This window comes from Ictalurus furcatus, chromosome 13, assembly GCF_023375685.1.
Source record: "Ictalurus furcatus strain D&B chromosome 13, Billie_1.0, whole genome shotgun sequence".
Classification (NCBI taxonomy): domain Eukaryota; kingdom Metazoa; phylum Chordata; class Actinopteri; order Siluriformes; family Ictaluridae; genus Ictalurus; species Ictalurus furcatus.
In genome coordinates this window covers 13,475,470-13,493,688 of record NC_071267.1, presented here as the reverse complement: position 1 = coordinate 13,493,688, position 18,219 = coordinate 13,475,470, and the positions used below count along the sequence as shown (strand labels likewise).

Below are 18,219 nucleotides of genomic sequence, written 5' to 3'. Positions count from 1 at the left end.
ATAAAGTGCCCTTATCGTCTACATACAGTACATATGTGTTTGTGGGAGGATTGGGGAAAAAGGGATGTCAGTGCAAAGAAATGGTGGAGAAATGCAGAAATCTAGTTTCGCCAAAACCAGGTGTAAATCAGTGCCTTACTCACTTGCTCTGAGGTGTATAGGAATTAATGCTATATGCATTGATTTGCCTCAGCACTAGGCCAATTTTTTTTTCTCATTCTATATTTTCTTATTGACCGAACACTCTCCATTTCACATACACATTAATTAATTAAATAAATAAACAAATAGATAAACTTTTGTAGTATTGCCAATTTTCAATAGAGTGTTTAATTAATATTTCTTTTTAAACATATGAAGTAGATTATTCATTACACATCCGTATTTTCTTTAAAACCAATTAGTAATCAAAAGGCATATTAGCTGTATTAATGCCCTTCATACTGCTTAGGCTACTTTTCCTGACACAAGGGTCTTTATTTAACAAGAAATTCATTTACACATTATTTTCATTTCATTTCAGCTTTTCCTCTTTAATCCTAAGCGTTTTGACAGTTCTATGGCTGATCTTTTCCACCACTTCACAGCAGCTTTCAAACTGAGATAATTACAAGTAAAACTGGTTGTCACTAGTTGTCCAAACTTTTGTATACCAAACAAACTGTTATCAGCCACAATTCGCAACTTCTTCACCTTTTTTCCCTGCACAATTTGTACAATACTCCTTTAAAATGCAAACGGATTAGGGAGAGAAAATGTGCCATATACACAAGCCATACTGTAAAGTATACTGCATGTTTAGGCTCATATGCAAGGCCAAACTACACCTAAAATCCTATACATGGGAACCTCACTGTATTGTGTACAGATCATTTTATTATTATCATTAAACTAAAGATGTGAGCAGTTATTCTAGACAAGAGTTGAGAAATGCTTATAGTGAAAGTCTGTTATTTTTATGCAGGCTTCAGTCTCGATGGAGCACCTGGAAGCATCTTATTGCACCACTGCAAAACATGATACCAGATCTCCATATTCCACATGAGGCTTATTTGAGCTAAAACTTTATGCTCCCAATAAACAGTCAGCCGTTTCTGCAACTGTGTGTAGTTAGACTTATTCCAAAAGCATACAAAAAGCCAGTGCTACACTCGGTGAAATATATCTGATACAAAACAGTTGCTAGAGAGGAGTTTTAGGAAGAAATATATATATATATATATATATTTTTTTTTTCTCATTGAGTTTTAAGACTTTTACCCAGATGACCTAAAATCCATAAACATGGGCACAATCCAAGAACAAAGATGCTGGCAAGACCTGAAATATCTCAAAATGCTCTTTAATATTATAAAAGCAAAAAACTGAAGAAATATTTGGAGGGAATATAGAAGAAAATCCTCACAAAAAAGTAAAGAGAAGAAACAGAATTGAATTGAAAACCCTAGTGTATGAAGCTTACATCATCCAACTATTACAAAATTCAGTTCATGTCTGGTCTGCAGTCCTGTGCATGTTAGATATAATAAATACAAATGCAGTGAAAGATATTTATTGTGGATTTTGAGAAACCAAATTTGGTGTTCATACTTAGCCTGGAGCTTATCGCAGGGGAGACAGGGCACAAGGCGGGGGACAACCTGGACAGCGTGCCAACCCATCATAGGGCACAATCGCACACACTACAGACAATTTAGGAATGCCAATCAGCCTACAACGCATGTCTATGGACTGGGGGAGGAAACCAGAGCTTTCAGAGGAAAGCACAGGGAGAACATGCAAACTCAGGGTGGAAGTGGGATTTGAACCCCCTATTCTTCCTCTTCTTCTTCTTAATAATAATAATAACAATAATAATAATAATAATAATAATAATAATATTATTATCTACTTTCTAATCCCTAATATGTGCTAGACAGTATATGAATGATTTGAGGTGTTATGTAGGCTGGATGAACCTCTGCAATCACTGCAATGGTAAAAATTTAAGCTAAGCACAAGAAAGTTTTTAAAGAAACAGATCTTTTCAAACAAAATCTTTCATCAGCTGTGCAAGCAATGTGCTTCTGAAGCTGTAGGAAGTGAAACAGTGGCTGTCTGGAATACACACACACACTAATATATATATATATATATATATATATATATATATATAAATTTATATACACACTCAGTAAAAAAGAAACATCCTCTCACATTCAACTGCTTTTATTTCCAGCAACTTTTCTGAAAGAAATGTTCAGGTCTTAACATGTGAAAATATTTGGATTAACATAAGAACATTCAACAACTAAGACATAATTTGAGCGAGTTTCATAGACATTTGACAAACAGAAATGGAATAATGAGTCCCTGAGCAAAGGGGGGGTCAATATCAAAAGTAACAGTATCTGGTGTGTCCACCAGCTGCTTTAATACTACAGTCTCATCCTCATGGACTGCACCAGATTGGTCAGTTCTTGCTGTGAGATGTTACCCCACTCTTCCACCAAGGTATTTGCAAGTTCTCGATCACGTCTGAGGGGTTACATGGTTACATATGATTTTCCATTGCGAGGACGATCAGCTGTCCTTCCTATCTCCCTGTAGAACTGTCTTAGGTGTCTTACATTACAGACATTGCAGTTTATTGCTCTGGCCACATCTGCAGTCCTCATGCCTCCCTGCAGCAGGCCTACAGCATGTTCACGCAGGTGAGCAGGAACCCTAGGCATCTTTCTTCTGGTGTTTTTCAGAGTCAGTAGAAAGGTCTCTTTAGTGTCCTAAGTTATTGTAACTGTGACCTTAGTTGCCTACCGCCTGTAAAATGTTAGTGTCTTAAGGACTGTTACACAGGTGCATGTGCTATAATTGTTTATGGTTCATTGAACAAGTGTGAAAAACATTGTATAAACACTTTCCAATAAAGATCTGTACAGCTTATTTGGATTTTACAAAATTATATATATATGTGTGTGTGTGTGTGTGTGTGTGTGTGTGTGTGTAATATTATATATTAGCCCATCCCTGCAGTCACAAAGTCTCTGATTGCATCTTGTGTAGCTCGCTTTGAAGCTAGCTTTGAAGCTAGTGTTGAAGCAGAATCTTTAACAACTATTATTCTAAGGAAATAACAAAAGTAATTATATCTTTAACAGGCAGGTTAAAGGTTAGGTCAGAAAATCTGTTCACCTTTGGTGTCAAACATTTAAACAAAAGATTTATCAATAACGCCAGTAAACTTCAGGGATTTACACTCATAATAACCGGATTATAGAGTGTGTCAGAAAGTGAAGCCAAAGACACCCTCCTATCTGTAGTGATACTAAAGGCTTCCACCCATGCATCAATATTTGACCTGTTAGGAATGAGAAGGAAAGTGGCCTCATAAACTGCGGCTATAATCAGTACCATTCAGAAGCACCCAACAAATATTGAGCCTTGTTCTGCGCCAAGTGTGAGAGAACATGTAACAGTTGGTACTATAGCCAGGGCATGAGTGCTGAAATCCACGGCTAATAAAATTACAACAGTGCAAGAATAATAAAAGCACTTCATATAAATTAAAATATACTACACATTCATCACTGAATGGTGGATGAAACAGGCTATTACTCTTTGAATGGGTAATATTACATGAGGAAACTAGATAACTACGTCCCACATTTCATCTGCAGGCTTCAGCTGGGGTTGGAAATAAAGTGCTGGGCGATTTGAACACCTGCCAATTGCTACCCAAAGCTACCAACCAGAGAGGGTGAAGACTAACACATGGTTCCTTCAAGACACGTGAACCCAGCCAACCGCATTTTTTCAAACTACACAAGATATTCTGAAGCACCACCTGCACTATTCCGCATACATGAGCTCATAGCACACTGACAAAAAAGTATCAATCAATTATATTCTTAAAAAGTATCAATAATCTTTTATTCTTAAATAAAAGAAATAATAAGAAGTTAGTATGTAGAAAATGTTCAAACAGAAAGGCTTATTTCGCAGTGGCCACCTTGGTAGCATCCTAGTGAATAGTCTGCATCACACACGTAACTTCTAACCTCTGCTGTAAGCAAAGTTTGAGGAAAACAGTGTTCTTAAGGAAGTGATGCATAATGTCAAAAGATGAAAGAACAAAGCTCTTGAGTCACTGTAGATCAACTGTCTACTTAACAGAGGTTTAAAGAGTCCTGCACAGGAGAACACAGGGCCATATCCCAATCCAAACTAATAAGCATAACAAGAAAAGGTGGTGATAAGAAGACTGGACCAGTAAAAAAGAGAGCAATAAAACCTCCAGGATAGTAAAAGAGAACAGATGCAATCAGGCAGGTTGGCATCAAGTTTTATTTGCTCAGGGACTAGGTCAAAGAACCAGAGTAACCTTGTAAATCCACATTCCTTCTTTAGGCCGTCTCCCGCTTTCCAGATGGGCCACAAGATAAAGGCAGCTTCTCTGCCAGAATTCTTCAGCAGTCAACACTAGAGGAGATACAGAGAAGGGAAACACCGTCCATGTGTGTGTGCTGCCTTCCCTCAGGCGATTGCTAGCGCCACAGGAGCATAGCGAAACCAATGAAGAGCATGAGCTCACATTGCCTTTCTTTCAGGTCCAGCACATTCACTCAAACAAGTCACGTGCGCGTGCACACCAGTCCAGTTCAGTTAACACGCCAGCTATCATGCAAGGTTCAAAAGTTCATATACTTGATGCAGTGACGCTTGGGATTAAACAAAGAGCAGTTGTTAAATATGATTCATATTAGAATAAGTCAGGAGAATGATGGATGTTTTCTTGTTCAAGAATTAACAATTTTCAGACCAAGGGGAAAAAAAACACCTTCACATTTACCACAATGTCAAACTTCTGTGAAAGGCAGACAATTTTCCTCTCTGTTTGCATCCAGGCACTGGGCAGCAACTTCAAGCAGCAAATGGGTACGAACGAACCATGGTGCGTGCCCCCCGGATGATGTGGAAGACTGCAAGGCATGCGAGCACTGTGTAAACATGGGACGATGAGTTTCAGATGTGCCTCGGCTGCCCTCTCATCAATTCAGTCTTCACACTTGTGCTCCTCTGCCTGCATGGACCAAATTACTCCTCTACAGTAAACATGAGCATAAGATGCGTGAAAAGCCTGGAATTCCACAAGCCTCGGGAAAAGTTATACAAAGGGCAGGGAGAAAGAAACCGTTGATAGCGTGCAGATCAGAACTCCATCTGTGCACAAACAGCTATCAACTGTCACCTACATTACCAGTACTGAAGTCTGAAGTCTTTGCTAGATGAATAATCAGAGCATGGCATCTCTCTGCTGAGTGAGAAAGTTATTGAACTGCTGCCACAGTCAGCTGGGGTGTGAATCATGTTCCTGAGAGGACCTTTGAAAGTGTGAGGTATTGTGTTGTGTGTGTCTAAACTTTTAAATGTAGGCGATAGGTTACAGACACCAATTCTGTTATTCCACAATGAACAGATTCATACATAACTCTCATCCTTATTGCTTGTGCCACTTTTCGGAACAAAGGAAGACCTTTCATTTCTCAGCAGTGTGTCATCCTACAAACCATTAAGCAGATGAAAGATGTACTACCTACTGTTATTCATCTCACACAGACACCTTAAGCAGGATACAGTGGAACATGGACGTGTTTAATCCACTGGCGGATGGTGTCTTGTGACTTAGGAAATATCAAAAATGTATTTAGTACTCAGATCTATTTGATAGTTTGTCAAGTTGATCCTTGTTGATCCTTGTTCATCCTGACCCTATTCCATTTTAAAGAAACTGCTCTGTCATATCGGCACGGAGTAGGGGTGTGCGGTTTGAACTCTTCACAGTATGATAACCTAGTCTAAAAATATCACAGTTTCACAGTATCACTCTATTAATCAACCATTTAAAAACACACAAGCCGCTGGTGAAAATATGTCTGTTAAGTATGTTGCCGGAGGAAGTTTGTTGTAATGATGATCAAGTTGCATAGGATAAGCAATCTCTGTTTAAATCACAGAAATGGGAGTGTGGTCATGCATGTTTTCACACTATAATCCCATGCCTGATACATATACCTCATATTAATATAATATTTGTTCTTTATTATAGGTGCTTGTTATAGTGCTGATGATCACGCAAGTTGCACTTAATCATTAGTAGGTCACATGACAATAACATTTCAATTGGCTCTGCCTGTGCTAGGAACTCAAAAACTTACCTAAAACCCCTGTAAGCATTGCTTCTCCGAAGAGTCCTTTTAAACCTTGTCTATATTTATTGCTCTGCTCTTGAAATTCAGTCAATACTTGTCTTCATTTAGTTTTCTCTGGAGACAATAGAAAAGATTGAGTGTTTCCTGGAGTGTCTTTATACTGAAGAAGAAGCAACGGAATCTTTACCAACATGTCATTGTGGACAAGAGACATATTGCCTATGGTTATTTCTGCTAGTCCTTTTAAAGAAGGTAAAATAATTCGGAATGGAATAATCTTTCCAGACATACGTATTTGCTGTCGATAAAAAGTACTGATGTGACAGATTTGGACAGGACTAAAATCCCAGAGATGAAAGAGAGAGCGGCTGAAAGGAACCACTCTCTCTTTTTTGGGGTTTTGCTGAGCCAAAAAACCCCCAAAAACAAACAAGCTGCAAGCAGCAATGAACAGGCCCTCGCACCCAGGTGCATGTTGAGGCTTCTCTGCCAGGGGAAAGCCATTCCATTTTTTTAGCACTTTTTAGCACATGTATGTTGTTAGGAATGTATCACGATGTAAAACATGTCATTTCCTGTTGGCAATAGGTGGCACTATGACTATAACTGAATATTGGCATGTAGATATCTTCAGGCCAGAATTCATATCAAAATGTGAAGTTTGGTGGAGATTGAACATTGTATGTCTGAGTTAGATATTATATAATATTGATATGTAGCTGTCTTCAGGGCAGGACTGTAATGAAACTTGCTAAGTTTGGAGTAGATTGGACATTGTATGCACAGTTATAACAACTTCCTGTTTCATGGTGAAACATTGAACTTTGTCAGACCGCCACAGCCACACCATGCAGTGAAAACTCAAAAGCTTCCCAATTTAACATCACCGAGGCATTTAGATTAGACTGAACGAATATGATGCTGATCTGATTAAATCTCTGGGCGGAGTTCGTTAAAGTACTGGGCCTGGAAATGGCTATTGCCAGTAAGTGGCACTATGACTATAACTGAATATTGACATGTAAAGGTATTCAGGCTGGGACTGTTATCAAACGTGAAGTTTGGAGCAGATTGGACAACTAAAACAACTTCCTTTTTCATGGTGAAACATTGAAATTTGTCAGACCGCCACAGTCACCCCGTCCAGGGAAAACTCAAAAACTTATCAATTTAGCATCGCCAAGGCCTTTAGATTAGACTGACCAAATATGATGTTGATCAGATGAAATATCTAGGAGGAGTTCGTTAAAGTACGAGGCCTGGAAATGACAAAATCTGAGAAGAATACATATGCCTACTGATGTTCATATGTGTAGGTGAAACAGTGCGAGGCGCACATCGTTGAAATTTTGTAGGTGGTTCTATCGAGCCATTTTGCTGCACCTAATTATAAAACCTGTATCAGATGTAAATTTCTGCCACTTCTGACACGGGTGCAAATTTTCATGAGTTTTCGAGTATGTTAAGGCCTCAAAAATGCTATTCATTTCGGAAGTAACCATCCAATTATGGGACCATGACACCATGACAACAACCCTAGCATGGAGTTTTCCAAGCCTCAGTGGTCAGGCAATCAACATACAGTATCACATCATAACCATCACTCCATCATGCCCTTAACCCTTAAACACATGGTTGTTACTTAACTGTCCATACCTACAGTCTTAAAGCAATCACCTGTTTTATAGCACTTTTACCTTCACTTTGTTCCATGAAACTACAGTACAGGGTGTCAAACACATTAAGGAAATTAAAACTTTTTAGCAAAATGTCTTCCAAACTTTTTCATACTTGGTCTTAGATATCCTTTAAGAATTCCTTTGACAAAAGAAGAACGTATTGAAATCATTCTTATGGCTGGATCAGGAAGCTGTCACAAGGTTGCAATGGACTTTAACAGGTAACATGGCAAGCACATCACACACGACACTGTTGCCAAACTTATTAACAAATTCAAAAAGACTGGAAGTGTTGCGGACCAACCAAGAAGCGGACATGCATGAACATCCACTGACGAAGGCACAACTGACGTGGTGTTGGCAAACATAGTCCCCTATGTATGGAGATTTTTGAGACACCCTGTATAAGACCAGGTTAAATGCATATTTCTGCTTTTAAAACATCTTCAACAAACAAGCACCTAGAATAAATAGTGCATGTAAATATGATAGGTTAATATTAGTTCGACAAGCACTAACCTGCTCATGGTACTCGATTCCCATGCTGAGGGTATTGATGAGGATGGCGATCATGATGCCGCGTCCAAAATATTTGCTGTCTACAATCTTGCGGAATGTGTCACACACTAGTCTCCAGAAGTGCACTACCTTCACTGCCCGAGCACCTAACGTAAACTTCTTCTTCCTATTTAGGTCTCTGCCATCCCGATAGTGTGCGTCTTGTGTGAATTCATACACTCCCTCACTGTCTGAGTCTGCAGTCTCATTCGCTTCAAGTCCCTCTGAATCATTACCCACTGATTTGATACAGTAAGGGCAGGTCTCAGGGTCAAACGTCAGCATAGCATCCAAATTTGTACCACTGCAGTTGGTATTGGAGAGCTTGCGTGAAGAATTCCCTGGAATGTATTAGGTACATGATTAGGCTTTAGATATATAAAAGCAAGTTTAATTTTTCCAATCATTCCACAAGACTTAATGGAAGTACCTCCAAAAAGAATCTATCAACTCATCCATAATTATGAAATAGCTGACTTTAACAGAATGGAAAGAAAATCATCATAGGAATGACCCTGGTTTGTTCATTTACCTGCAGGCCCTTGTGTGTCCAGCAGGCACTGGGATGTGTTTACATGGAGTGGAGGTATGTTGAGGTTGCTGAGGATGTTGGCAGTGCAACAGGCTCCTCCAGGATCCAGCGCCCTCTGCCTGAGTTGTTCCAGGGCTACACGAGGCTGCAGAGTCGGATAGTTCTTATGCACTGGTGCGGCAAACGGCACTGAGTTCCTCTTGTAGGCCTGCAGCACTGGATGACCTAATGTGGGGGCACGATTTGGATCCAAGTGGCAGGTCCTGTGGTAGGTGCTGTGTATAGATTCGGCACTGCTGGAGCCCAGCGCTGCAGAGCAAGAAGGGGATGGGTCCTGCAGAGGCACAATGGTGGGTAGAGTAAGACGTCCCGTTCCTGCTCCATTCCTGTTGTTGTTCCGCAGAGACACCTCCATCTCCTGGGCACCATCACTCCGGATATTCCCATTGCCAAGATGGTAGTGATGGTGGTGGTGATGGTGATGGTGTACAAGGTGATGAATGGAGCCCTGCTGCTTCCTGTGCCTTCGTCTCTTGGCATTTGGAGGTTCAGGGGTGGGAGAGGTGCATATCCTGATGCCTGCCCGGCGAGCAGCTGCCCGCATTAGGTGGCCTAACTGCCTGGTAGCTTTCCGAACAATGTAAACCAGGTATTTGAGGAGCTCATCGTAGCAGCTACCTGGCTCTGAGAAACTGGCTAGAGTGCTTGCGTTGGACATGAATCGCACTCTCTGCTCCTTCATCAGCTGACTTTCACGCTGCTTTGTTTCAGAGAACTGGGTGGCTATGACAACTAGGCAGAGGTTGATCATGAAGAATGAGCCCACCTAGAGAGAGAAAGAGCAGTTAACTGACAAAAACTTAATAGCAGTTTCAGCACAATTTAGTTTTGCTTAGCTTAGTTTTTTTTCCCAGGAATGTGTCCTAGTATATACATTATGCATTATTATGAACAGTATGCAGTTACTAGGCATTGCAATCAAAAGCTCATAATACTGGAGAACTGTAAATGATTGCTACTACTTATTCTTGACTACCTCACATAGAATGGAATAGCTAAAAGGCTTTGGGTTGGGAGTAGACTGAGTGTTTAGTATTAAATACATTACAGCTAATACATTACCCCTTGGACAAATAACACTTTTACCCACTCCAGCACATGTATCTCTTTACAAATGTAACACTCAATTGTTCTGACATAAATGTCAACATTTAAGAATGTAACCCTGAAGAAATTCTGATGCAAAGTCTCCTATGGTCTTTGAGTCTGACCCATATGAAAATATAAGCTATATCTAACATATTCCTGAATATTAGTCAATAAAGAGTACTGTGCAAAAGTTTTAGGCACCCTATTTTTTTATATAAACTTTGTTATAAATTTTTTTATTTTATGACTTCTACATTATCAAGTCAGTATAAAAAACATTTTAGATTTCATTAGAACACAGCACTAAACAGAAAAATGTTTTACATAAGAGACACTTTTCAGACAAAAAACACAATGAAGGCTGCTGGGTTTTGCTGCAAAAATAAGAGGCAATTGCGACAGTCAATGTTTCCAGAAGAACTATGGCTGGTTCTGCAAGATGCTCAATAAAACTTACAGTTCATTTTCTTATAAAACTTCACAAACTGCATCGGAGACTACTATTTTTTATTTATATTTTTTGTCGCACCAAATATTGACTTTGTTTCATTTACTACTGTTTACTGCTCTTTATGGTATTTTTTAAATATAGAAACATTATATTATTAAATTTCATTATTTTGAATGCATCTTTGCTTTTAATAATGATGGTGAATAATCCAATATGGTTTTAATTAATTAAATAATGATTTTTGGACACCCAAGCAGAGATATACTGCCCTACACACAGTGCATGGTTGTGTGGTACAGCAGTGACTTTGTAAATTAATCAGAAAAAAATCTCCCTTGTCCAGTGCCTGAAATCTTTGGGATAGTTTCAAGTCTCTTTGTTAATTTTTCTTTTTAGTGGTAGTTAGGTTGGGAATTGCATTAATATAATCTGAATAATATTAATTCATATCCCTAATACCTAAGTATACATAGAATATATTGCTAATCATGTAGTACATTGTGTGTAAGAGAGGAATAGCACTAGATCTTGTCCAAAAACTGTGTGATGGGTTGAAAGCCACTCACTATAATCAGGAAAATGAAGTAGATAAAATTGTAGAAGGAGTGTGCATCCATTACAAAGTACATGATGTCCACCCAACCCTCCAGAGTGATGACCTAAAGTAAGACCAAAAAAAAAAAAAGGAATTCAGCTGTCAAGCAGTTACACGTTCAGTAAATTATATATCTGGTCAAAAAAGAAAGTGTAATAAATATTCTGAGCAGTCATAATAACCATCAAATATCATATGACAAAAATGCTTATTAGATACTCTGGTCAGCCTTAGAACGGCACACAAATGGCACAGTGCAGCTGTTGTTTCTGGATTCAAAAATGCATCATTAGGCAGTGATGAGATCCCCAAGCATGACCTGGAAGACCAGCAGACTCAGGGGAAAATCCTAGTGCAGAGATGCTCTCTGATTCTTTAATCCCATCTGTTATTCCTCAAACAATCAGATGGAGAAGAGAAATAAATCTCCTGTAATCTTTAGAGCAATAATACAAAGTGCTGTTGGACTACTAATTCATTAGAGCCATTAGACTTTCAGGCTACAGTATTGGCAGCTTGCACAGGGATGATTAGGCCTTCAAACCCTCTCAGTCCTCAGTATGTGGCAGTATCCTTAATATTTAATAGATTTCTATTTTTAAAAAATTCCTAAATGTGACAAGCATTCCCACTGAGACTTTTGTGGCACATAACCAGTGGTTTAATACCATAATGCATTGATGAATTAAGACTTTAGCATTGATTTGTGATAAAAGGTTATCCAGTGTTAATGGGGACAGCTGAACACTTTCATCATATTCCTTCCACTAACTGAAAGAGCAATTCCAAAATGGCAGATTTTTCCAAAATCCAAAGTGGTAGCATGTTACGGCTGAATTCAAGTTATGTCTGAATTCAGGATGAAGTGCCAGAATAAAACAGCAACAGCATTTAGATGTCAGTGAGCTAAAGGATAGAAGCCATGTTTTAATATACAACCTTCTTGTTTCATTACTGAGACAGAGTGAATTCACCCTCATTCCAGCCTGGTCCTGTTCAATTTGAAACTGTTTTTGCAGTATTTGGCAAAGATGTCAACCTCAATATAAAATTGATGGTGAAAACTCACCTGAAAAATGGCAATCCAGGCATAGCCTATGTTATCAAAGTTGATGGCACCCTTAAAAGGGTTGACATCCCCAGCAGAGCAGTTAGTATAGTACTGATTCCAATCGACACATGTGGTGTTATCTGTGCTGTTGTAGGCTCCCATGTCCAGCTGACATTGCAGACCCTCCTCATGCAGCCTAGGTATGGAGTTGCAGTGGCGCATGCCATTATCCCCCATCTGAGAGCAGATGAATGGGCTCTCGTCGTCAACGTGGTAGTAATTGGGCAGGCTTTGGGGACTGATATACATAGAAATGGAATATCAATTTTAAACATGCAGTTCAATTCAACTTTAACATCATATTCATAATAGACCCAAAGCATGAGGTAATTCTGGGAATTTTAATAACAATTCATCTTGGACTGTATGGCTGAAACCTGTTCTTCGGTGGTGCAGTAAGTTCTACAGAACACTTTGATGCTGAAACTCATACGTCAACTATATGACAAGATATGAGCCAGAAGATGATGCAACTAGAAGAGACACTGAGAGAAAATACATTTTTCTGACCATGAGTAGTGAATGTTTCAGAAAAATCTCCCCCAACTTGCCACAACATGCAAGTCTGTCTATCTCAGGTGTGCGCATGTAGCTACAATGACCAAGCTTGTATGTACATAACCTTTAAGATGTGTCTTGGGAATGCTGTGACCTATAGAAGTGTGAGAGGACTGGCTTATCAAAATTGGTGTTTTTGCAGCCTTTTGGTTATTCTGTCATGTAGCAGCAATTGTGTACATCATTACCAGTGGCTGATCAAATTTGAACCTCAGTATCTCTTATGTTTACCAAGATCTAACTAGCTCCACAGGATGGGGGGCTCAGTAAGGACTAGCTCTAATGGAGCTTTGCTCTGAGAGAGCATAATTGGGCTTTCTGTTGAAACATATTCACCTCTGAGTGAAAGTGACACAGCAAATCAGCAGCGCAATAGCTTCAATTACCTGTTGGGACAAATCCAGGGCACATGGATACTGAAATATTTCTTAACAGGATTTAACACTTTAGGACATATTTGCTGTGGTAATCACCACTGCAAGACAATTTGGGATTCAGTTAAGCTAAGACATGATTCTCCGTTTCTCTGAGTCACCATAGCCCTCTATCACCGAATGTAGTCATTAAGGTTACTGTAGTACAGTTCTCACAGCATCCAATAAGCAACAATCATTCATGTGCGAATTTTCAAAGAATAGAGTGTTGGTTATGTACTACTTTGATGATGTCAATATGTTGCACTGTAATATATAGTATACCAAAAAGTTCATTACAATTTCAGGCTTTTTAGTCTTCTAACTAATCACTGGACACTTACACAGAGAAGTTCACAGGCAGGAAGCAGCGGTTACGGAGCAGCCCAGCCCAGAGCTGAACTCCAACAATCCCAAAGATGAAGAAGACAAAGAAGCAGAGCAGCAACACATTGCCCAGCATAGGGAGAGTGTCCAGCAGGAGAGTCACCAAGATTCTCATACCTGCACAATAAGAACAGTACTTGCTGCATACTTGTTCGTAAAAACAAGTAAATGGTAAATGGTGAAGCATACAAGGGAACAACTTCACCTAATCACATGCCCTGTAAAAGCTCAATAAATGTACAATGCTCTGTATTCTAGCACGTCCTTGTTTATGAGGGATTATTGTAGACCACATGTTTATGCTAGGTCATAAAATTCTTTGCAGAGCAAATATATCCACTGAGCTGAGTCTGCACAATGTCCTCTGGTAGCTTTATGTGTGTGCGCTCTGGGTGGATTTGTGAAGCCAGGTGAGTAGAGCATAAACGATGACAATCATTTCTCGTTTGTGAAACTGGCTGTGGGAGGAATGACTGAGAAGCGTAATCTGATGTGAGCTCCTGGCAGGCTCCACTAAGCGAGGGGACAACTGCAGCCCACTGTAACTTACACTTCTGTATTGGCATGAGTGAAAATTAGCAACATGGTGTTACCATCAGCCAAAATACATTTTAAAATGGCAATAATGGATCCAGGTGAGTTTGTAGAACCAATTCCTATGCTACTATGCCATTAATGAACACATCATCGCAGACAGCAATTTAATCCTAATGGCCTGTAATGTACTGTAACAGAGATAGAGACTTTTCTCTGGGCTACTTGCCTGTCCATGTATTTACTAGTGAAAATAATGTGTGTGTGTATATATGTGTATATATATATATATATATATATATATATATATATATATATATATATAACCCTAACCAAGTACGGTGGTTAAGGGTTAAGAAAATAACCTCCCAAACATCAGTGGCACTCCATCACTGCTAATCTGCTGCACTGAGATGGAAGACTTATGCACTCTGCTCATTAGTGACACCAAAACATCTAAGGCATTCACCCAAATACAGCAATTCGCTGAGCATCTAACAAGCACATTCATTATTTCCTTTGAATAGCATTTTTTTTTTCTATGAGAAAATAGGCTATTCAAATAAAAAATGCTCTCTGTTCTCTCAGAATTTTTATACCTAGAACAATATAAATATTAAGGGGAAAAGTATTCAGTGAATGAAATGCCAAATAAATATTCAATTAATTTCCAAACAAAGAAGCAAATTCAAGCATTACATTATAAACTAATAAAAATAATACATGTTTATACGAAAAACAATTACCAAGATGAAGAGCATATACAATCAAATTCAGGATATTGGCACTTATAATGAAAAAGAGCAAAAATAAAGTTATATAAAGTTCAGACACTGCAGCTCATTATTATAAAGGCATCTACAGTACAGTAACAGTTGATTTTGAAATGTAAAAATTTCACCATCCTCCTCTTTTTTATGACCCTGTTTGTGCTGAATGACATTTTAACTGTTGATGTTATATATAAAGTACATATGCACAATGCATATACTATATCCATTACATTTTGCAGGTCTATTTTATTGCAGTATTCTGTATATTCTATTGATTTTTAAGAACTGACCACATTTATGAGAAATATTAAAATATTAAAATTATTAAATAATAATAATTAAGTAATATTATTTAAAAATGCATGCATGTGTACGATTTTGCACAGAGGAAAGTAAGTAGTACTTTCAGGTTTTGAGTTGGCTGTATTGATTCTTATTCAATCGTAATCATAAACGGTTTCTGAAATCCTGACCATGCACAAGTATCCCAGAAAAGTTCACATAAGCTCATATAAAAATTATTCAGGCACAGAAAGGTTTTAATCATTAATCTTCTCTATTTATTGATCTTCTAAGATGTTAGGGACAGGACTGTTAACTGAAAGATATTATCTCATATGTCACTTTCACAGAAGTGATTATCACATTAAGAGCACTCTGAATAGTCTACATGCATGAAAAGGTTACTCCTGCATTCAGCTGGAAAAATCCTGAAAAACATAGAGAAAAAAAAGGAACTTCAAATATCTTTCCCTAGCTTATACATTCCCTTAAAAAGCCATTCCAGGAGACAGGCCTGTGGAGGTCCCAGTGCAGCAGTGGAAAGATACCCATGGGAGAAGCTGCACTTTTCAGTCATTCGCATATGCCAAACAGCCGAATATCAAAAGCACAGGGGTAGAAGGAACTTTAAGCGGTTTTTTAGGGTCAAGGTCACTTTAATCACCCATTATATACATACAGTGCTGTATATATCTTCTGCTGGCCTGTGAATAAAAAAATAAATACTTCATATTAAATGAATCATTTCAAGTCATTAAAACTTTCCTACTAAAGCATCACTTAATCAAAGGAGTCCAAGTACAACAGAAGATCTAACTATGTTCAAAAAACAGAACAACAGAAGATCTAACTATTTTCAAAAAACAGCTAAAGGCCCACCTCCTCCGTGAGTACTTAACTAACCCCTAAAATGCATTATATTATATAGTTTGGATATTACACCTCTACTCTGAACACTTTGCTTCTCTAGAACGCAATTGTAAATCTTGTATGGTAGCACTACTTGTATTGTTCTCTGTTTGATATATCGCTCTGCTTGTATTTCCTCATTTGTAAGTCGCTTTGGATAAAAGCGTCTGCTAAATGAGTAAATGTAAATGTAAATGAAAGGGTTCAATCTTTCTAACACTAATTCAATAAGATTTGTAAAGGGACAAATCTGATGCGTGTTACTCCATTTTCTCTCTAAAACAACACTCATTAGTAAGGGTGAAAATGGATGTGCTCATGATTCACAAACTGTATACAAACAGAAATCAGGTATAGATTCATATATTCCCATTCCCAGACGTCTATAAATCACCCTTTCCTTAGGTCAATAATCTTTGTAGAAACATCAATTGCCCAATTTACAACTTCACAGGCCTTTTCTCTTTACTTCTAGCTTTAGTTTCTTTTCCTCACCACAACTATGCACATATTCTCACATATGCGCACACACACACACACACACACACACACACACACAGTCCCCTTGTTAGGATGTAACTAAATATGAATACATTATTCAGAATGAACAGATAATAAGAGGCACACTATTTTTTTTCATCTTGCCAGACAGAAAGGTTAAAAAAATTAAAAAAAATTTTAAAGTGGGGCAGTTTTTGGTTACATGCAAGTAAGCAGTCAACTATGAAGCACATAAGATATAAAAAAAATATTAAGTACATTAAATCATTAATATGTAAATGTAAAATGTAAGTTGCTGTTCAAGGCATTTAGTGTTTATTATTATTATTATTATTATTATTATTATTGTTATATTTTTGGAAATAAACTAACTAAATTCATTAAAAAATCATCAATGCTATATATGTTTCTTCCCAGTGTTTTCAGTGTTTCTAGAAGCATAGTGGAAGGATTGAAATTAGAATTTTTTTTTTTTACTTGGTTTAACTCCAGCTTTTAAACTGAATACCGTGTGTTGGTCTGTTAATTCTGGTGAAACACCTAGTTACTGTCCGAATGTCTAGTAATTTGGGATTTTATACTCCTATTATGCAACACCTATTTCATTCATCTGACAGTGGTGCAAAACCTAATGTGCAAAGATATTATATCTCAATCACTGCCTGTGTTTCCCTGAGTGTCAGGTCCTTTTATTACCCTCATCTTCATAATCCTACAGACTGATCACCTCATGGCTCAGCTGCTCTCTCTCTCTCTCTCTCTCTCTCTCTCTCTCTCTCTCTCTCTCTCTCTCTCACTCTCTGTATATAATGTTCTAACTTCTTGCATCAATCTGCATGTCCACTGCCCCAATTACTGTCAGGTTTTCACTGATTCCACAACTCCTGCCATATGCTGACTGTGGCACTTTTCTTCACTCCAAATAATAATGGGTCACTAGTGAATGACCAGAGAATTTTCCAATCAACCTCAAATTGCCCTCCGAGTATACACACATAGCTAAATCCAGTCTGGGCGTTATTCTAGCAAAGTCCAATGTTTACAGTCAGGTGAATCCACACTTTAAGCAGATTAATCCAGAGAACTCCTCTGGCGGACATTTGCAGACCAGGCAAATATATTAAAGATTTCTCTAGTATGCCCGCAAATAAGTGCTCGGCTCTTGTTGCTCGCATTGAACATTGGGAATTTGATTTGTGACTGGCAGGTTGTTTTTTACCTTCATCAATCAAACCACAGAAATAGCCAACAGCAGCAGAACAGAGGACAGGATGAATATAAAGGTGAAAGTGAAGACACAGAGGGAGACTAAATTCAGGAAGTCAGAAAAGCCCTTAAAAGAATCTTAGGAATGGGAATATAGCTGCTTTTCAGTTTTTTTTTTTTTATAGTAGTGGGTAGTGTAGTATAGATTGACCATTTAGCTTTCCATTTTCCTGCCAAGGGATTTAAAGTTATTCAAGCACTGCCTCTGTTCTGAGTTGGACAGCCAAATGATGGATGGTGTGAGTTTGCCTCCTATTACATTGCCCCATGTTTTGATTAGAGATCTGAAAATAAGCAGGAAAATGACAAATGGGACTCATGGGATACCTTACA

At 38.3% G+C, this 18,219-nt stretch overlaps 1 protein-coding gene across 1 annotated transcript in view; it reads right to left on the bottom strand.

Annotated features, from left to right (window-relative positions):
* cacna1g (calcium channel, voltage-dependent, T type, alpha 1G subunit) overlaps positions 1–18,219 on the bottom strand; it is a 221,427-nt gene that overhangs the window by 90,346 nt on the left and 112,862 nt on the right. Inside the window, exons 6-10 of the mRNA XM_053639816.1 lie at positions 13,579–13,738; positions 12,222–12,501; positions 11,124–11,216; positions 8,958–9,783; positions 8,387–8,766 (exon numbers count right to left, since the gene is read on the bottom strand). Coding sequence (XP_053495791.1) covers positions 8,387–8,766; positions 8,958–9,783; positions 11,124–11,216; positions 12,222–12,501; positions 13,579–13,738 — 1,739 coding nt within the window. The remainder of the gene's footprint in view (positions 1–8,386; positions 8,767–8,957; positions 9,784–11,123; positions 11,217–12,221; positions 12,502–13,578; positions 13,739–18,219) is intronic.